Source organism: Bufo gargarizans, chromosome 4, assembly GCF_014858855.1.
Source record: "Bufo gargarizans isolate SCDJY-AF-19 chromosome 4, ASM1485885v1, whole genome shotgun sequence".
Taxonomy (NCBI): Eukaryota; Metazoa; Chordata; class Amphibia; order Anura; family Bufonidae; genus Bufo; species Bufo gargarizans.
The window spans coordinates 153,351,525-153,374,215 of NC_058083.1; the positions used below are offsets into that span (position 1 = coordinate 153,351,525).

Sequence of the window (22,691 nt, forward strand, 5' to 3'; positions counted from 1 at the left end):
TAAGGTACCAGCCAATAACAAACCCGGCTTTGGATTCCGAATTCAAAATGTTTTTAAAGATGTAGAATTGAATACCGATTTCATTCACCAAAGTCTTGCGCGACTTCAGCTGAAACTAATTTTGTTTCCACGGAGGCAATACATTTTAAATGCTGTATGGAGACAGGTCTCCAGACAACATTAAAACAAAGTGTTTGAACGAGTCGAATTCAGATCTATGATCCGAAACTCTATTCACTCAACACTAATAGTGACCACCAATTTGCCTTTTCACAGCAGTCCAGTCTAAGTAATACCATGCTATCAAATAGGTGTATTTAGCCCAAAATGGTACCAATCATACTGTCATCTCATCCCGCAAAAAATGAGACCCTACCTAAGACAATCGCCGAAAAAATAAGAAAAAATTGATTAACATGAAAAATCTGCATAAAAAATTACATTTTGCCTCCATTTTCCTTTAATTCTTGTGGAACACCTAAAGGGTTAACAAAGTTTGTAACATCGGTTTTAAATTATTTGAGGGGTGTCGTTTCTAAAATGGGGTCATTTATGGGTGGTTTCCATTTTGTAAGCCCCTCAAAATCACTTTATAACTGAATTGGTGCTTAAATAAATGGTTTTGGAAATTTCGTTGAAAATTAGAAAAATGGCTTCTAAACTTCTAAGCCTTCTAACGTCCTAAAAAAATAAAATGACATTTACAAAATGATGCCAACATAAAGCAGACATATGGGGAATGATGACTGATAACCATTTTATGAGGCATTACTATCGGTCTTAAAAGTAGAGAAATTCAAATTTCGAAAATTGTGAATTTTTCAAAATTTTGGGTAAATTTGGGATTTTTTATAAATAAAGGAAAAATCAGAATGGCTTGGATAAGTAAAAGCAAAGTTATTACCACATAAAGTGACACATGTCGGATTTGCAAAAAATGGCCTGGGCAGGAAGGTGAAAACTGGCCCAGGGTAGAAAGGGTTAAACTATAGGAATAGTCCCTTGTGGGACTATTAAATGGTAAAAGTAAATAAAAACATTTGTTACATAAAAAAAATTCTAATTAACAAAAAGATTTTTGATTTTATTTGTTTATTTATTTATTTTTACGGTTTTCACCTGACAGGGTAAATCTTGTGATACAGTTGCAAGAAAAAGTATGTGAACCCTTTGGAATGATATGGATTTCTGCACAAATTGGTCATAAAATGAGATCTGATCTTCATCTAAGTCACAACAATAGACAATCACAGTCTGCTTAAACTAATAACACACAAAGAATGAAATGTTACCATGTTTTTATTGAACACACCATGTAAACATTCACAGTGCAGGTTGAACCTCCTTTGGCAGCAATAACTTCAACTAAACGTTTCCTGTAGTTGCAGATCAGACGTGCACAACGGTCAGGAGTAATTCTTGACCATTCCTCTTTACAGAACTGTTTCAGTTCAGCAATATTCTTGGGATGTCTGGTGTGAATCGCTTTCTTGAGGTCATGCCAGAGCATCTCAATCAGGTTGAGGTCAGGACTCTGACTGGGCCACTCCAGAAGGCGTATTTTCTTCTGTTTAAGCCATTCTGTTGTTGATTTGCTTCTATGCTTTGGGTCGTTGTCCTGTTGCAACACCCATCTTCTGTTGAGCTTCAGCTGGTGGACAGATGGCCTTAAGTTCTCCTGCAAAATGTCTTGATAAACTTGGGAATTCATTTTTCCTTCGATGATAGCAATCCGTTTAGGCCCTGACACAGCAAAGCAGCCCCAAACAATGATGCCACCACCACCATACTTCACAGTTGGGATGAGGTTTTGATGTTGGTGTGCTGTGCCTCTTTTTCTCCACACATAGTGTTGTGTGTTTCTTCCAAACAACTCAACTTTGGTTTCATCTGTCCACAGAATATTTTGCTAGTACTGCTGTGGAACATCCAGGTGCTCTTGTGCAAACTGTAAACGTGCAGCAATGTTTTTTTGGACAGCAGTGGCTTCCTCTGTGGTATCCTCCCATGAAATCCATTCTTGTTTAGTGTTTTACGTATCGTAGATTCGCTATCAGCGATGTTAGCATATGCCAGAGACGTTTGTAAGTTTTTAGCTGACACTCTAGGATTCTTCTTCACCTCATTGAGCAGTCTGCACTGTGCTCTTGCAGTCATCCCTACAGGACGGCCACTCCTAGGGAGAGTATCAGCAGTGCTGAACTTTCTCCATTTATAGACAATTTGTCTTACCGTTGACTGATGAACAGCAAGGCTTTTGGAGATACTTTTATAACCCTTTTTCAACTTTATGCAAGTGAACAATTCTTAATCGTAGGTCTTCTGAGAGCTCTTTTGTGCGAGACATCATTCCCATCAGGCAATGCATCTTGTGAAAAGCAAACCCAGAACTGGTGTGTGGTTTTCATAGGGAAGGGCAGCTGTAACCAACACCTTCAATCTTATCTCATTGATTGGACTCCAGTTGGCTGACACCTCACTCCAATTAGCTCTTGGAGATGTTATTAGTCTAGGGGTTCACATACTTTTTCCACCTGCACTGTGAATGTTTACATGGTGTGTTCAATAAAAACATGGTAACATTTCATTCTTTGTGTGTTATTAGTTTAAGCAGACTGCGATTGTCTATTGTTCTGACCTAGATGAAGATCAGATCACATTTTATCACCAATTTGTGCAGAAATCTATATCATTCCAAAGGGTTCACATACTTTTTCTTGCAACTGTATCACATGATTTACCCTGTCAGGTGAAAACCGTAAAAATGAATAAATAAACAAATAAAAACTGTGCCAAAAAATCTATGTACTTCAAAATAGTACCAATCAAACCATCATGTCATGCCGCAAAAACTGAGCCCCTACATAAGATAATCGCCCGAAAAATAAAAATAATATGGCTTTCAGAAAAATAAGACACAAAAACATAATTTATTTTAAAAAAATGCTTTATTATGTAAAACTGAAACAAAGGAAAAATAAAAGTAGACATATTTGGTATTGTCGTGTCCATAACAACCTGCTCTATAAAAATGGCACATGTTTATGGTGTTCACCTGACAGGTTAAATCAACAAAAAACAACCTGCTCTATAAAAATGGCACATGATTTAACCTGTCAGGTGAACACCATAAACAACAAAAAATATAAATTGTGCCAGAATAGCCATTTTTTTGTTACCTTGCCTCACAAAAAGCTTCATTATATGCTTCATTATATACCACAAAATAATACCAATCAAAGTGCCACCTTATCCTATAATTTAAAAATTGGGGTCACTTTTTTTGGAGTTTCTACTTTAGGGGTGCATCAGGGGGTCTTTAAATGTCATATAGCAACTTAAAATTATCCCAGTGAAATCTGCCCTCCAAAATCCATGTGGCGCTCTTTTCCTTCTGGGCCCTGCCATGTGCCCGTACAGCAGTTTACGACCACATGTAGGGTATTTCTGTAAACTACAGAATCGGGGTAATAAATATTGAGTTTTATTTGGCTGTTAACCCAATTACAGGAAAAAATTTATTAAAATGGAAAATCTGCCAAAAAAGTGAAATTTAAAAATGTAATCTCTTTTTTCCTTTAACTCTTGTGGAACACTAATAGGATGGAGGTTCGCAGAGTAGGTGGATAATGACCTATGACAACAATGAGAGCAGCGCCGCAATAACGAGGTCAGTCCGCTACAGAGTGGAAGGAGCTGCCTGCTTTTGGCGCTGGAGCTATTGCTGAACAGCAGATTGGCATGGGGGTGTCAGACTCCCTTTAAAGGGGTTGTCCGGGGTACATGCCCTTTAAGGTGGAAAAGATGCAAAACAGTAATCTCATAGCAAAGGCAATCTAATCCACTATTCTGGAGTATTTATCCTTGCTAGGTGTTAAGACTTTTTCCCATTGTGTATCATGTCAATGGCAATTGGGTCAGTCACTCCCGAGGCAAGCAATGTGAGTGTAATATTCTGAAGGTGACATTCAGGACGTCCACCTAACCCGACATCTCTGTGTTCAGTAACAATACAACCATAGCTGAGCAGCAGAAAATAATGAGCCTGAATATTTTCAGTCCGGGGTTTGAAGTAAAAGCTAATTTTTATTTTATTTTGTTAACAAGGCGAGGTGTCACGTGTTCTCTTATTACAGTACACAAATTCTTCCATTTACTGAAAGGTCGAAACCATTAACTTGAAAGGTAGAGATTAGGAAATGAGATCCAGAATGGACTTAACTGCAATGCATTTCCCTTACTGCTGAACAAATATGTACCTTTGATTTACTGTATTGTTGATTAGTTTAGTCTGTTTTTTTTTAATCTTTTATGAGATTATCTCCTATTAAAATGCCTTCCTGTGCCTTTACCAAACATACTTGCTAGGACTCTCTCTGATAAGAAGAAATGTGCTGTTGCATCTCATACTGAAATATCTGTGACTGTTTTATCATTACTTTCTCTTACGTACAATAGCAAAAAGTACAGTCGTGGCCAAAAGTTTTGAGAATGACACAATCATTAGTTTTCACAAAGTTTGCTGCTAAACTACTTTTAGATCTTTGTTTCAGTTGTTTCTGTGATGTAGTGAAATATAATGACACACACGTCATACGTTTCAAAGGCTTTTATCGACAATTACATGACATTTATGCAAAGAGTAAGTATTTGCAGTGTTGGCCCTTCTTTTTTTAGGACCTCTGCAATTTGACTGGGCATGCTCTCAATCAACTTCTGGGCCAATTCCTGACTGATAGCAACCCATCCTTTCATAATCACTTCTTGGAGTTTGTCAGAATTAGTGAGTTTTTGTTTGTCCACCCGCCTCTTGAGGATTGACTACAAGTTCTCAATGGGATTAAGATCTGGGGAGTCTCCAGGCCATGGACCGAAAATGTCAATTTTTTGGTCCCCGAACCACTTAGTTATCACTTTTGCCTTTTGCCATTTTCGTGCTGGAAAATGCATTGTTCTTCACCAAACTGTTGTTGGATTGTTGGAAGAAGTTGCTGTTGGAGTGTGTTTTGGTACCATTCTTTATTCATGGCTGTGTTTTGGGGCAAAATTGTGAGTGAGCCCACTCCCTTGGATGAGAAACAACCCCACACATGAATGGTCCCAGGCTGCTTTACTGTTGGTATGACACAGGACTGATGGTAGCGCTCACCTTTTCTTCTCCGGACAAGCCTTTTTCCTGATGCCCCAAACAATCAGAAAGAGGCTTAATCCGAGAATATGACTTTGCCCCAGTCCTCAGCAGTCCATTAACCATATTTTCTGCAGAAGATCAATCTGTCCCTGATGTTTTTTTTGGAGAGAAGTGGCTTCTTTGCTGCCCTTCTTGACACCAGGCCATCTTCCAAAAGTCTTCGCCTCACTGTGTGTGCAGATCCGCTCACACCTGCCTGCTGCCATTCCTGAGCAAGCTCTGCACTGGTGGCACTCCGATCCTGCAGCTGAATCCTCTTTAGGAGACGATCCTGGCGCTTGCTGGACTTTCTTGGATGCCCTGAAGCCTTCTTAACAAGAATTGAACCTCTATCCTTGAAGTTCTTGATGATCCTATAAATTGTTGATTGAGGTGCAATCTTAGTAGCCACAATATCCTTGCCTGTGAAGCCATTTTTATGCAACGCAATGATGGCTGCACGCGTTTCTTTGCAGGTCACCATGGTTAACAATGGAAGAACAATGATTTCAAGCATCACCCTCCTTTTAACAAGGCAAGTCTGCCATTTTAACCCAATCAGCCTGACATAATGATCTCCAGCCTTGTGCTCGTCAACATTCTCACCTGAGTTAACAAGACGATTACTGAAATGCTCTCAGCAGGTCCTTTAATGGCAGCAGTGAAATGCAGTGGAAAGTTTTTTTGGGGATTAAGTTCATTTTCATGGCAAAGAAGGACTATGCAATTCATCTGATCACTCTTCATAACATTCTGGAGTATATGCAAATTGCTTTTATAAAAACTTGAGCAGCAACTTTTCCAATTTCCAATATTTATGTAATTCTCAAAACTTTTGGCCACGACTGTACAATTTATCACGCTCCACGCTCCAGAAATCTGGCTTCAGAAAGTGGCAGAATAGGACTTCAGCTTTTTTGGTTTATTTGTGCAATAATTTTTACATTTTACACCACTCCGGTTTTGAAAGGAGAGTCTGCGGGGACACACGCCCAACTGGTAACACCCAGATGGACCTTTATTGCCGACTGCTGGCAAATTTTTACAAAAACGTCTTGTAGGAATAATAGAGGAAAGGCACAACATAGAGATATAGTAAAAGATGTTCTGCATTTATTGGAAGTGCAAATAGTTACTAAAACAGAGATGTCAGGAGAGGTAACGGATCCTCCTTAAAGGATAGGTCATTAGTATCTGATCGGTGGGGGTCCGACACTTGGGACCTCCGCCGATCAGCTGTTTGAGAAGTATCGCTTCTGGGGCTGAGTGCGATACCAAGCACAGCCGCTATACAATGTATGGCACTCATCTTGGTAAGCTTCTCAAACACCTGATCGGCGGGGTCCAAGGTGTCAGATACTGATGACCTACCCTGAGGATAGGTCATCAGTATCAAAATCTCAGAAATCCCTTTAAGGCTGGCCGTAAGTACTGTTTTTGGATGACATTGAAGATGGGTTCAGTGGACAATTCATATACCATCCTCATATTCATAATTACTATTGTCTCTCATCAGTGTCAGTCTAAAGGGAATAAGTTACCGATTCTTTTTTCTGACAGTTAAAACCAGATAGTGATACACATCATTTTTTTAAATCATTTTTTATTTTCTGCAGATTATTTTATTCTGTTTCCTGAACATGATTATGGGGGCTGCCATCTTGCCTGATCTGTTTTTAGCAGCATTTAGAGATACGCTTTACCACAGACACAATGGTCAGGAGGTAATCTCATTGACTTTTATGGTAGAGTTTTCTAGGCATTCTCTTTCAGGAGGGAGAAGATAAGCTGTGATATCACCTATTGTGAATGGTGGATACTGTTTTATCTGTATATAGAGGTGCTAGCTGTCATTCTAATCCTGCTTGTAATCATAAACAGATGACTGCAGGAAAGTGATCTATACAGACCAAGAAGTGGCGCCTATTATTAGGCTTAGTGGCTAATGTGAAAACTGCAGGATTTTATGGTTTTTGTTTAATTATTAATATTCTATAAAATTGGTTCTTGGCTTACTAAATATGTGTACACTACAGATTATAGTAAGCTGTTTAAATGCAAACCAATATTTGTCTTGGAGTTTTGATGCAGAGAAAAAATAAACATCTCCCCCTCCACCCTTTCCAATTTGTACTAATGTAATGGAAAACATAATTTCTGACTCTAGTTATGATGCAGTCTCTTTTTGCTCAATTGCCCTTTATGCAACAATCCAATACAGATAATAATGACGTTTTACAAGAAAGGCTTTCAAATACCTTTAAATTAATTCAATGTATTCACATAGTGGATGCCCCTATTCTCTTGCTAGCATACCTAGATCTGAAAGAATCATTAGAGCGATCTCTTATTCAATCAAGGTTAAGTACATATTAGACAGAGGGAATATCGTACCGAATGTCGTCAATGCAAACGAAATTGAACGTGCCTCGCGAGATGTAACAAGTATGAGCGATCAAATGACGAGCAAGGAATCGCTCGTTTCTCGCTGTCAGGAATAAGGACTGCCTTATTCCTAGTTATAATGTTTGCTGTGATATTATATGTTTTATGGGTATATGTTGTCATAGTATAACATAGTCCAGTGTGATTCACATTCATATACAGTATGTATTTATGTATTTGTATTGCCAGGCCAGCAGCTATTGATGAATTGGTTGAAGGCTGCATATAGTGCCGAGATGTCTGCCTCATACCTGTGAAAACAGCAAACCGCTTCCCGGGGGGTTAGTTAGCACAGAGATGCTAACCAGGATGGGCCCGTTTGCTGGTCATACTCAGGACAGGGGACAGCAGACAGGGGGCCGTGTGTCAGCATGGGGGCTTCATACCAAAGAATTAACAATAAGTTGTAATCCTTCATAACTTGTTCAGGATGGGGCTGACGTCTCCAAAAACCCAGCTTATCATATCTGGTATGATGGGGGCATCGCATGGACACCATACATGGCGTATCAACTCGCCTTTTTCTTCTTAAAATAAGGATCTCATCTTCTGAGCGTCCTGGACGTGTCTCGTTTGATATGCTAGGACACAAAACAATGAGATATAAATTATGAAGAAGGTCTGGGGTCTGTATCTTCACCAGGGCAACTGGAAAAATATATTTTTCATATTTTCTTACCTGTTCCCTAAATGGCCAGTGGGCCGGCTGCATGGGTAATAAAGCTCGGCCTAGAAGAGTCAGAGGTGTGAGGGAGAATCCCCCCCAGGCCTGCCCCTGGAGGAAAGGCATAAACATGCAATCCTAGATATTTGGGTGTCACAAAGTGGGAGATTCAATCAAATTGGTTTGTGCACCATTACTCTGCCCAAATCTCCTGGGAGGAAAGGACTTTTACCACACAACTGCTAAGTATCAGAACTTTCTATGTTTTCTCCTTTTTATTTTACAGCTGTTTGCCATTTATGTATGTCTCTTGTTAATCATTTTTTGTAACCAAGTGCTGTCCATTTTTCATACATTAAACCTAAAAGTTTGATGGTTTGTCTTGTAACCTTAAGAACCTGTTAGCTCCATGAAGAGTGCGTGTGTGGTCTGAGGCTGTATGTTTTTCCGTGAGGCCTACTATCGTGTGTGTGTCTGTTTGCGAGTGGAGCACTCAGGGGTGTCCTGTCGACCTTATAACTGCCGGGTGGTAGCAGTGAAAGTTTTGTGTTAGTGCATAGGTGTGCTTGCAGGCTTCAGGTGATGATTTATGCTCAAGTTACAGGCCGGCGTACGGCGTAACAGCGTGTGAGGGCGTGAGGCGAATCGGCCTGAAGGGCTTGGGCAGCCCTTGTCACGTGACGCGGTGGTCTGGTCTGCTCCCCAGTACGTGACACTCGCCAATCGTGATCTTTCTTTCAGCTAAAAAATTATCATTCCTCGGTCACAGATCAGTTTGTATATAGAGTTGTCTACTCGCTTACAGATCGTATAGAGTTGTGGTACTTTGTAGCGAAGGATTAACGGGCGAAAGTCCGAACATCACTCTATTTACATTTTTGTCTGCTAACGAGCCGCAATATCTTCAATCTGTAATTGTTATCTGTTAGACATCTGCTGGTCTAATGCAAGCCTTAGTTTGCTGTTTGTCTAGTGTGTATGGCCACCTTTAAACTTGTTTTCTGGGAATGATTACTTTAAATCCAATGCCCGCAGCCTGCCTCCTGAACTAAAAATTAATATTTACTGTACCTGCTCCCCGCCACTTTAATGTTGCTGTCTCTGCTGTGTAAATGTTCTGGTCCCGGCAGTGTTTACACCAAACACAGTGTGAGCATTGCCACATACTCCACTGCCGCCATCATTTGGCTTTAGTGTTGACGTGCCCCTTTTGGCCACATGGCCACTGAAGCCTGGCTGCAGTAGAGTATGTGACAATGCCCATGCTGTGTAGGGTGTAAACACTGCGGAGACTGGAACAAGCAATTTCTGAAATGTCATTATTTATGGAGAACCCCTTTAAGCACTAGGGCTCAAGTGGCACATTGTCATTATTAATATTATTAGAAAGGGTCGCACATAGATTGACGCAACCATTACTCGATTTAGGTCTTGCAAATTTTCCCTGCCACAGTAGTGGGAAACTAGGGTCATGCAACTCCTTCGGGTCCCATTTACGTTTATTGGACGGTGACTATCATCTGGCTGTAATAAGTGGCACTAAGGTCGCAGATGTTTTAAGCCACTGACCCATATAGTGTCATTCAATACAGTCAAGGCCCATCACTCTGGCACAATTTACCGGCACATGACAGTTGCTTTCCAAAAGAAGTGAATGGAAACCAGGCAGCTGAGCAGTTGTCATGAAATTTTCCCATTTACTTCTCTAGGTGAGTAAAGTCAACATATGAATCATGCATGGCTTCTAACACGCATTTGTGGTTTGCGTGACCATCATATCTACTCATCCAGCCGACTTCCTGATATTATGGTATAGACACAACTAGGCTGCCCTGACTATTTTTATAAATCCCTCGGCAATGGATGGAGTGGCCATATTCCTCTTTTTCAGTTTCTATTCTCCCCAGGTTCTCCATTTCATTCTAGCTTTCTGTAGGCTCGTTGCAAATGTATTCAACACCATTAGCACTTCATGAATGTACAAAGCCCTGGTTTTGTATTCATGACATACCACTGACCAATATCCACACAGTCCTTCAGAAATGCAAAATGACTTCATTCAAGTATTGCGTAACCAAAGGGCAGCTTTGAATATTTTCTTCTGATGGCCCAGACTGCAGTGTAACCTTTAGATAATCCAGTACACTGTTGCCATGCAATGTCTTTATCCGGCTGTCCTTATTAAAAGGGATATACCGCACCCTGCAGTCATACTGAGAGGTCCTGAATAATCAGAGCACTCCCTGTTTGCCAAGGACATTTTACAGAAAATGACATTTTTATGTTCCCTCTAAGCTTCTTATTAGTGGAAGAATGCCGCTATCTCACTGCTGTATTTATAGAGCTGACATCTTCACTTACTATTTTTGTGTGGTGTATGAGAATATCGCTGAGTTTCTTTACAGATTCTCCATAACGGTCCAAAAAAATATGATGTGCTTGTAAAAATATAGGAATTGACATTTTTATCACAATGTTTTTTTCTATAACCCAGAATTGTCAGCCCTGTAATCATTAAAAGTAAGTCAACGCTTCGGCTCACATCTAATGTTCTTTTTATTTACCACCGCAGAAATTATTAGTCTTCATGGACATCTCAAAGAATTCCAACTAGAAAATGTTTCTCTTCGAAATCAAGTGAAAAATCTGCAAGCAGTTGCCGAATCTGTCACACTTACATCAACGCAGCTTCAAAAGTCACGAGAGATGGAAACTGAATTAAAAAACAAATGTCAAGAGATGGAAAAGCAAATCATAGGTAACATAATATAATGCTCTTAAATAAAATTATATTTACATGGAAAAGATCATGTGATGGACCATGTGATGAGCGCAGTGACGTCATCAAAGGTCCTATTCCTCACAAAAGAAGACAGAAGAGATGTCGGCTGCGCAAGCAAGTGGATTAAGGTGAGTTAAATTATTTTTAAAAATTTTTAACCCCTCCAGCCTGTATTCAGAATGCTATAATTTTCCCTCATAACCATGTTATAAGGGAAAATAATACAATCTACACAACCTTGAACCCAAACCTGAACTTCTGTGAAGAAGTTCGGGTCTCGGTACCACATTCAGTTTTTTATCACGCGCGTGCAAAACGCATTGCACCCGCGCGATAAAAACTGAACAACGGAACACAATCGCAGTCAAAACTGACTGCAATTGCGTACCTACTTGCGCGGGTTTGCCGCAAAGCACCGGGACGCATCCAGACCTAATCCGGATGCGCTCGTCTGCAAGGGGCCTTACTTTGTAAAGGCCGCTACTCCCGGGGGTGTTGGGTAATCAAGCTTGTAGGGGTTGTCCAGCCTTATGAGTGTTTTGAACTAGTCCTATGAGTGTGTTGTACCTAGTGAAAAAATCATACTTACCCGATCGTGCAATCTTTTTGGTCCTTGGCCTGTAAACTTCCTATGGGTCATGTGCGCCACTGAAGCCAATCATTGGCTTCAGTGGTGACGCGTCCTCGATTGGCGCTTCACTGCTGGGTCACATCTAGCATGGAAGGGGCCAATTGCAGTAGTCTTGAAAAAGAAAGGTGAACACTGGAAATATTGAGTCTTTGCATAAACTTGATGTCATTGTTAACCCCCTGGGGTCGAGTCCTATTTTCATTCTTGCATTTTGGATTTTTCCTCCCCATGTTCCAATAACCATAACTTTTTCCTTTTTTCCGTTCACATAGCTATGTGAGGGCTTACTTTTTGCGGGACATGATGCATTTTTTAATGCCACCATTTAATGTCTTGTATTGGAAAACAGGGAAAAAATTATTTGTGTGGCAAAATTAAATAAAAATAAATAAAAATTCTGCCAAGGTTTTTGCGGTTTTGACATCACAGCATTCACTGTGCTTTAAAAATCACCTGACGTCCTTATTCTGCAGCTCAATACGAATGCAGCGATACCAAACTTGTATATTTTTTATTTTTGTTTTACTACTTAAATTTTTTTTTTTACTTTTGTAAAAAAAAAAAAAAATTTCTTTGCATTGCCATATTCTGACAGCCATAACTTTTCATATTTTGATCTACAGAGCTGTATGAATGCTTGTTTTTTGTGTAAAGAACTGTATTTTTTAATGGTACCATCTCTGTGGTATGTATCTCTTTTTGATCACTGTTATTAATTTTTTGGGGGGACAAGATAACAAAAAAATGGCGAATTGCGCGTTTTCCATTTTTTTCCATTATGGTGTTCACCGTACAGGAATTTTTGAAAATATTTTAATAATTCAGACATTTCCGTACGTGGTGATACCTGATATGTTTTTTTATTGTTTATATATTTTTATATGTAAAATTGGGAAAGGGGGTGATTTCAACTTTTAATAAATTGGTAGTTTTTTTATTCTTTTTTTTTACTTTTTTAAAAATAACTTTTAGCCCCCTTAGGGGCCTAGTACATGGGATATTTTGATCCCTTCTCCTATTCACCCTAATACACCTTTATTAGTGGGAATAGGATTTTTACAGTTTCCATTCTGAGCTATACCTGGTGCATAGCTCAGTATGAAGAAAGCCATGGCAGTCCTGGAGCGCTTCAGCAGCGATTTCACTGCGGGGGCTCCAATCGGAAGGCAGAGGGAGCTAGGGGGATCTGTAGAAGACACTTATAGGGGGATCTCACAACACCAATAAAAATTAACACCCAAAGGCAATAATGGCTGTGAACTAAAGATAGAAATGAATAAACACCTATAAATGTACAACACAGCCGTGTTCAAATGTAAAACATACCAAATCTTTATTGTTGCATACAAAACCTAATAATAAAAAACATATATATGGCAATGAAGACACAGGAATGACACTGGACTGCTGGTAATGTGACAATATAATAAATGCAGTAAATCCCATCTACCCCTGACAAGTGCCTAGTAGGTATCAAGTCAATAGGTAATAATAAAGTGCAAAGTGCATGAAAATGAGGATAAACGTGGGAAAAATAGCTGCTCAATAAATACAGCCAGTAAATCCAGGGTCAGGATTTACTGGACGTGTCAGGGGTAGATGGGATTTACTGCATTTATTATATTGTCACATTACCAGCAGTGATGGCCAGTTCGCCGTGTTCACCGGCGAACACATGCGAGCTGCCATCTTAACTGACAAGTCCGGCGATGCACAGGTAAGTCCTTACCTTTGCCTGTGCACGAGCCGGTCTGAAATGAGATGCTGTCTCCGGGTGCAGGCAGTTCCGTGAACAGCCCGATAAAGGCCCCCGGTGGCTGTTCTCAGAACTGCCTGCTCCCTGTGACCGCATTTGATTTCAGACCGTCTCGCGCACAGGCACAGGTAAGGACTTACCTGTGCATCGCCGTACTTGTCAGTTAAGATGGCAGCCTGCATGTGTTAGTGGGCGAACGCGGCGAACTGGCCATCACTGATTACCAGCAGTCCAGTGTCATTCCTGTGTCTTCATTGCCATATACTGTATATGTTTTTTAAAATTATGTTTTGTATGTAACAATAAAGATTTGGTATGTTTTACATTTGAACACGGCTGTGTTGTACATTTATAGGTGTTTATAGGGGGGATCTGTAGAGGACACTTATAGGGGGATCTGTAGAGGACACTTATAGGGGGATCTGTAGAGGACACTTATAGGGGGATCTGTAGAGAACACTTATAGGGGGATCTGTAGAGAACACTTATAGGGGGATCTGTAGAGGACACTTATAGGGGGATCTGTAGAGGACACGTATAGGGGTATCTGTGTTGGACACTGTTATGGGGATCTGTGGAGGACACTGTTATTGGGGGATCTGTAGAGGACACTGTTATTGGGGGATCTGTGGAGGACAGTGTTATAGGGGGATCTGTGAAGGACACTTATTGGGGGATTTGTGGATGAGTCTGTTATGGAGGGATCTGACCCCATTACATTGTGCCCCAGTTATAGCAGCCCAACCATCACATATAAAGTGTATGCAGCTGCCCCTAGCAGTGCTGCTTTGCTAAACTAGCAATAATTGCTTATCTGCAGTACTCACTATGCACGCAGCAGGCAGGCTGGCAGCGCACTTCACTCAGTCACACTCCGGCCCCGCCCACTATGCACACAGCGGGCAGGCCGGCAGCTCACGTCACTCACGCAGTCACACTCCGGCCCCGCCCACTATGTATGCAGCGGGCAGGCCGGCAGCTCACGTCACTCACGCAGTCACACTCCGGCCCAGCCCACTATGCACGCAGCGAGCAGGCCAGCAGCGCACGTCACTAACTCAGTCACACTCTGGCCCTGCCCGCTTCATTAATGAAGAAGTGGGTGTGGCTGGAGTGTGACTGAGTGAGTGACGTGCGCTGCTGGCTTGCCCGCTGCGTGCATAGTGAGTACTGCAGAGAAGCGATTACAGCTAGTTTAGCGGAGCAGCACTGCTAGGGGCTGCTGCATACACTTTATATGTGATGCCTGCTCTGTCTGGGGATCGGGCTAATGAAGTTCAGTGACTGCGCCGGGTCCCACTACTATCCTGACAGTGCTGCTGTTTGCATGTCACTGGCACATCGCAGGCCGCTATGCCTATGCAGCACAGCACGGCATGCGATGTGCTGGCCATGTAAAACTGCTCTATTTGCTTTATAAGACGCACAGCCAGTTTCCCCCCACTTTGGGGGGGGGGGGGGGGGTGCGTCTTATGAAGTGAAAAATACGGTATACATTTATTTATGATTATTTTTGCTAATCCTTCTCCTGCTAGCAACTATAGACAAAAATGCTGTTTTAAAAGAGTTTTTCGCAGGTAAAACTTAAAAAAAAAAAAACGTTCTAGCGTTTCTCTGGTCCCTGCTGCTTTTCACTTCCTGGCTCCGGCTTGACACACATGTCCGTCCTCATCCAATGATTGGTTGGGCAGGTATTCCAATTACTTTCTGTGTTTTAAGCTGGTACAAGAAGTTGAGAGCAGCGGATACCGGATCAGTGTTGGGATGGCATGGGAGAGTTAGTGAGTTGAGCAATTTGTATCTTTTATAGATGACTGGGATGCTTTTTCATCAAGGTGGGACAAGTGGGTCCCACCTTACAAGCTACAACTGATGTCAGTTTCTGACTCTATAGGGTCAGTAAAAACTGTTAAGGTGGGCACCTCCACTAAGATCCTGCAATTGTATCCAAGATCCAAATAACACACTCAGGCCTAGTTCACACTTCAGTGACTTGGTCAGTGATTTCCATCAGTGATTGTGAGCCAAAACCAGATGCGGATCGAAAACACAGAACAGGTGCAGATCTTTCCCTTATACCAGGGATGACCAACCTGAGGCCCTCCAGATGTTGCAAAACTACAACTCACAGTATGCCCACACTGCCTACAGCTATCAGCCTACAGCAGGACATGGTGGGAGTTGTAGTTTTACAACAGCTGGAGGGCCACATGTTGGCCATCCCTGTCTTACACCTTATCTCTGTGAAGGCCCCACTTCTGGTTTTGGCTCACAATCACTGACTAAATCACTGAAGTGTGAACTATGCCTAAGATGGCAATAGATGGTAAATTTGTATCTGATGTAATCGACACTAGAAACTCTGATGTGTGTGTGAACATATGGTTTCAGAAATTCTGTTGTTATGTAACTATGACTTGCTTATTACTTATGTGTGAGTGTTACAAAAGATTTCTTAGATTGGATCCACATTTAGGTTAATGTAATGCTGCTGTCAGATAAGGATGACTCCCAGAAATACTTTATGGGCAGCATTCACCGAAACAGTCCCCTTTGTTTATTGTTACCGTAATTGAAATCAATGGTAGTCAGGAAATAAGAATGAAATTGTAGCTTCTTCCTGAACCAGAAAGCACTAAAGATAAGTGTTCTATAATTGTTGAACATTCCTTATAAGGGAAGGACCCGGGTCTGTCTGTTTCACATAAAAGTTTCGGGCGGCCTTACACCGCTATTAAATGATTTCTTTGCAGTTCAGTCAGTTTTCTAAAGCTCTCATCTTCCCACATGTGCCATGTGGTTTAGTGTTTCAGGATGGCTTACATGTCTTCTGGAAGTGCAAACAGGCTGATGTCATGAGTACTCTTTCATTTTGTGGTTAAGCAGCTGTGGTTTCTGTACCTCAAGTCACAATTAAAGGGTTATATGTTCTGACCAGTAGAGAAAAAACACACATGCAATATAAATAGTATATACACTTGTCATGCTTTAGCAGTTGCTGCTATCTTTGCATGCATGTCCTTGTAAAGACTCATTCACACATCCGTGGTTAAAGGAGTAATCTAGTATTTACAACAGCCCCCCATGTGCCGGGCTCCTCCGTGGAAATATACTTAACCTGCTCCAGACGCCGCTCCTGGTCCCTGCCCCGCCGCTGCTACTTCTCCCTGTACACGTATGAAAACATCCGGTGTCGGGGAGGAGCAGCCAATGGCAGGCGGGGACAGGGGGGGGGCCGTCCCTGTCTGCCATTGGCTGCTCCCTCCGACGTCGGATGTTTTCATCCGTGTACAAGGAGAAGTAGCAGAGGCGTTGAGGGGACCAGGAGTGGCGTCGGGAGCGGAAGGGGCCTGGCACCCGGCGGCGGCTGTTGTAGATACTGGCTAACCCCTTTAACTCCATGAGAAGATGGTGATTGATGCCTCCATGAAGATGTCTGTGATGTATCCGTGTTGGGTCCGTCTGTCAATTTTTTTGTTGTCCGTGTGTCTTCCTAATGTTCCATGAAACACGGATGACACACGGAGGTAACCTCCTTTTATCGCTTTAATTGCTTATAGAGGTTGTCACTCAGATTTTCACAGAATCTGAATGACCTTTAAATGGGTTCTCCGGGAATGATTTTTAGATGGCAGCCTTCAACCTGTCCTAGAACGTGAGCAGGACTAGTTGCCCCTAGTGATAGACGAACATCGTCCAGGACGTTTCGCGAACGCAAATGCCAAATTTTCGCAAACCAAATGTTAGCAAACCGTGTGTTCACGGCGGGCCCCATTCACTTTAATGGGCCTTTAGGTCATATTTACAGCCACCAAATACTTACTAGAAGTGCACAAATAGTCCCACAACATGGACAGTGACATACCAGAGGGGGATCAATGGCCAAAATTCCCACAAAAAATATGTATTTTAATCAGGGGCCAATTTTATGCGTTTTAAAGGGAAACTCTCCAAAATGTGGCCTGCTGGAGCCTAGAAATTTTTTATTTTAGGCCACGGGAGTACAGGCCCCAAAAATTAGGCATTCACCTGACAGAAAACAAGTGATTATGTAGCTGGAGGTATATTAGACGGTCAGTGCATAACAATTTTACTGCAGGCAAGTGGGGGGTACAGGCCCCAACATTAGGCATTCACCGGACAGAAAAGAACAAGTGATTATGTGGCTGGAGGTATATTAGGCGGTCAGTAGTTAACAATTTGACTGCAGGCCAGTGGAGTACAGGCCCCAAAAATTATGCAATCACCTGACAAAAAAGAACAATTGATTATGTGGCTGGAGGTATATTAGACGGTCAGTGGATAACAATTTTACTGTAGGCAAGTGGGGGGTACAGGCTTGTGATGATGTGGCTGGAGGTACAATAGGCGGTCACTGGCTAAAAATTCTACTGTAGGCCCGTACAGACCCCAAAAATTAGGCATTCACCTGACAGAAAAGAACTAGTGATTGTGTCTGGAGGTACATTAGGCGGTCACTGGATAAAATTTTTACTGTAGGCCACTAGAGTAGATGCCCCAAAAATTAGGCATTCACCTGACAAAAAAAGGCCTTTTATGCTGCTGTATATACATAAGACAAGGACCATTCTTTGTTCTGGGTGATGGCGGATATGTGTGGGCTGAAATGAGGAAATTCAATTCACAGGTCGTCACAGGTGTTGATTCCTGGTTTCACTGTAAGTTGGAATTCCTCTGCCAGCGCCCGCAACAGCAGAATGCAGCATTTTCGCAGCAAGGCCTGGAAATGATGCATTCTGACAGCCCTCTGTGATGCTGGTAACATGTCCACCATATTGTGTTTGTACCGGGGGTCTAAGTACGTTGCCACCCAGTACTGGTCCTTGCCCTTTATGCTTTTTATACGGGGTTCCCTCTTCAAACACTGGCGCATGAAGGCCCTCATTCACACTAAATTGGAAGCGATAAAGCGCCCTGCTCTCCTGCTCATCGTCCAGAAGAATGTCGTCCTCGGTCTCCTCCCCCCAGCCACGGACAACACCAGGGATCCCCAAAAAGTTGAAAGTCCTCTTTAAAGCCTTCTCTTCTTGCTCCGCCTCCTCCCCCCAGCCACCATCCTCTCCTCAGAATCCTGCTGACTTATCTCAGTTGGAGTAACCCCCCTAGGAATTAATTCTGCATTGCGACTTCCTCATCTTCCAGCTCCTACTCCTTGACGGCTTGATCAATAAGTCTGCATTCGTCGCACATGAGGAGCCACTGGTGCAGTGAAAAGAAACCAATCTCTCCAGAACCTGTCCAGCTGTAGAGTTCGTACAAGTACAAGTCGTTAGCACACGTCCTGCCCTACTAAGTTCAGGACGTGTGCTATGCACGGTACATGTGTCATTTTGTCCTGCTTCAGCATGCTCAGCAGATTGGCACTGTTGTCGCACACCACTTTACCAACTGTCAAATTGAGTGGGGTTAGCCACTGATCGGCCGGTGACCGCAGAGCTGAAAGCAGTGCAGGACCGGTGTGGCTCTTGGCTTCCAGGCACAACAGCCACAGCACAGCATGTCTCACCTGGCACGTCAAATAGGTTCTGGCGAGCTTGGGGGGTGCAGTGGAAGAGGCGGTAGCAGTGGAAAAGGAGGAGTTAGCCGAGGAGGAGACGGAGGATGGAGTAGAAGGAGGAGAAGAAGAGGCAGGCCTGCGTGCAATCTGTGGTGGTAACACCAAATTCACACGGGTGCCAAGGGTTACATGCTTGTCGGCCGCCAGAAGGTTCACCCAGTGGGCAGTAAAAGTTAGGTACCTTCCCTGCCCGTGTTTACTAGATCACGTGTCTGTGGTCAGATGTATCTTGTCAATTGCCACTGAACGTGGCCATATAGCTCTAGGATGCCCTTCTGGGAGAAATATTTCCTTCCGGGGACCTTCCATTGCGGTGTGCCAATGGCTACAAATTTTCTAAAGGTCTCCGAGTCCACCAGTTTATATGGCAGTAGTTTGCGGGCTAGCAGTTCTGACAAGCCAGCGGTCAGCCGTTGGGCAAGAGGGTTATCCGGCGTCATCACCCTTTTACGCTCAAACATTTGGAAGCCTGCCTTCTGCCAGATGAACACGACGACGGCACGGTGGAGCGGAGGACAAATGGGAGCTGCTGCTCTGTCTCTCCCTCTGAACTCCCCTCTTCTTCCTTTCTTGTGGGCACCCACGTGACGTCCATCGACACGTCATCATTGTCACCTTCACCACCACTGACATTAGAGATCTTGGAGTAGGCAGCAACAGCGGCGACCACCCTCCCTGGGCTGATCTGGGTACTGTCTTCAGAACGCTGGGTGGCGGCCGTTGCTACCTCCTCTTCCTCATCCGATGCAAAGAATGGCTGTGCATCGGTAATGTCTGGGAATGGATGGGAAAATAATTCCACTGATTTGAGTGGAGGGGCTATGGTGGTGGTGGTGGTGGTGCCTTTGGGCGTGCACACAACAGAGAGTGAGGAGGGTGCAGATACGGAGGATGTGGAGGGTGCAGAAGCAAAAGGCTGAGTGAGCCACTCAACCAACTCTGGTGCGTCCTTTGACGTAATCGCGCGCACCTTCTCCAACTTTTCACTTAGGCTCCGGCCTGGTGCACCTGCCCGACCCCTATTACCCCTGCAGAACGGCCTGCCTCTTCCTCTGCCTGTCATTTTCAAAATGACCCTGTGCCAAAGTCCCTAGAGAAGATCAGTATTTGTGGAGGCCGATATATTGCAAGACAAAATCAGTATTTGGTGGAAGCCGATAATTCGCACCCCTCAATCAGTATTTTGTGGAAGCAGGTATATAGAACCCCTTAATCAGTATTTTGTAGAAGCAGGTATATCGCACCCCTTAATCATTATTTTATGGAAACAGGTATATAGAACACTTAAATCAATATTTGATGGAAGCACATATATCGCACCCCTCAATCATTATTTTGTGTAAGGGGAATATCGCACCCCTCAATCAGTATTTTGCGGAAGCCGGTGTATCGCAGGCCTTAATCAATATTTGGTGGAAGCAGGTATATCGCACCCCTCAATCAGTATTTTGTGTAAGCAGGAATATCAAACCCCTCAATCAGTATTTTGTGAAAGCAGGTATATCGCACCCCTCAATAAGTATTTTGTGGAAGCCTGTGTATCCCACCCCTCAATCAGTATTTTGTGGAAACAGGTATATAGAACACCTGAATCAATATATTTTGCAGAAGCAGGTATATCACACCCCTCAATCAGTATTTTGTAGAAGCAGGTATATCGCACCTCTCAATCAGTATTTGTGGAAGCAGGTATATAGAACCCCTTAATCAGTATTTTATAGAAGCCGGTATATCGCACCCCTGAATTAGTATTTTGTGGAAACAGGTATATAAAACCTCTGAATCAATATTTGGAGGAAGCAGGTATATATCGCACCCCTCAATCATTTGTTCCAATAACGCTTGTCCCTCTATATACCTGCGGTATCGCAGCAGAACTGAACACAACTGCTGCACAATACAAATGCACTATAATATACTTTCTATGTTAGAAAGTATATTATAAGTATGTCACACCCCTCAGTATATCACACCTATCGATAGCACACCTATACCAGTTCTTAAAAGGACTTTTGTGGCCCTATTAGCTAGCGTTTGGTGTCCCTAGCAGTCTGTCCCTGCTCCACAAAGCAACCGCTCCCTACACTGGCAAAACACAGAATGTAAAATGACTGTCAGATCGGGTTCTGTTATAGGGTGGGGATGTGTCCATGTGCTGAAACGTCTCAATTGGCTGTCCTGTCCCACCGGATGGATGTGTTATGGGTCTAAGTTCAGCGCAATGCAAAAGAATATGATGCATGCAAACATTGCCATATGTTTGCATGTTCGGCGAATCGTTAACGAGCAAAGTTCGCCGTGAAACGAACGCGTGGTGAACTGCATGGCCATCTCTAGTTGCCACCACTTGCAGAGCTGCCTTGGAGGGTGAGGGGGCCTCACTACACAATATGCCGCTAGCGTTCTCATCGGATGGAGCCATGACACAATGCCAGATCTATTGTCCATTAGAGTCCCGACATGCTGCACTGTTCTTGACATCAATTCTGAAGGAACCGAATAAGGCATCTCAAAAAGCATAGGGCATAAATATCTGATCGGTGGGAGTCAAACCGAGAACAGGGATCAGCACTGATATGTCCAGCAGTCCCATAGAGAATGAATGAAGCGTGCATATGCTTGTCTACCATTCTATTAATTTGTGCAATTTGGGACCCCTGTTTTCGAGCTTGGTGGAGGTCTCAGAGGTCAGTATCACACCTGATACTTTTTCCCTTATCCTATTGACAAGTTTATAAGTTTATATTTTGGGTCAGCCTCTTTAAGACTGGGTCCTTACAAGGCAGAATTTTCATTGAAGGGTAAAATCCGTGATGAAAATTGATGAGCTGAGGATTTGAAACCCCCAGCAGTCTTGTTTTTCTGTGCAGATTTTTCCCCTACATGTGGGAGGGGTTTTAAAAACCCCATCCACATGCATAGTACTCTAACTTTCTGCAAATCCACAGAGAATTAATTCAGCCAGGTGAATTCACGTGCCGCAGATTGTCTTATGTATTCTGCACCGCAAAGCTGTAGCAAGTTATAGTATAATACATGTGGTGGAAGAAATCTGATGCAGTCTTAAGGCACTTTAACATGTTCCCACCCAGCAGGCAAAATTCAGGATTCAGTAATGATCTGTCTGTTCCTGATAATTGCTTGCCCATCAGAGGAGCTGAGAGCTGCATTTACGTGCAGCAATCATGTTCTCTGCATGGGGCAGAGCGATCACTGCTGTGATCATTGCTTTCCCATAGACAATCATTGTCTCTGAGCAGCCCAGAAACAATGATTCAGGTGTTCCTATCCACAATGCTTTCACCCAATGAACAAACGTTTGCTCATTCATTGGGTGATCGGTGGCAACCTCTACATTTACCAATACCGCTAGCTGTAGTGATGGTTTGACCATTTATAGCCGTAGTGATGGTTTGGATGTATTCATACATCAGTTTTGACCATTTATAGTTATTAGTGTGTTCCGTTAACCTCTTAGTGACCTGTCTGCTTTTAGTATTATTGACCAAGCAACTACTTTAATTTTTTTCATTGTCACAGTGAAAAGCTATAACTTTTTTATTTTTCCATTGATGTAGCTTGTTTTTTGCAGGACAAGTTGTAGTCTATAATAGCACATTTTGGATACACAATACGCTTTGATGAACTTTTATTAAATCTTTCTG

At 42.7% G+C, this 22,691-nt stretch overlaps 1 protein-coding gene across 1 annotated transcript in view; it reads left to right on the forward strand.

The window, feature by feature from the left end:
- LOC122935284 (trichohyalin-like) overlaps window positions 1-22,691 on the forward strand; it is a 154,391-nt gene that overhangs the window by 79,772 nt on the left and 51,928 nt on the right. Inside the window, exon 7 of the mRNA XM_044291047.1 lies at window positions 10,852-11,037. Within this exon, the coding sequence (XP_044146982.1) occupies window positions 10,852-11,037 (186 nt within the window). The remainder of the gene's footprint in view (window positions 1-10,851; window positions 11,038-22,691) is intronic.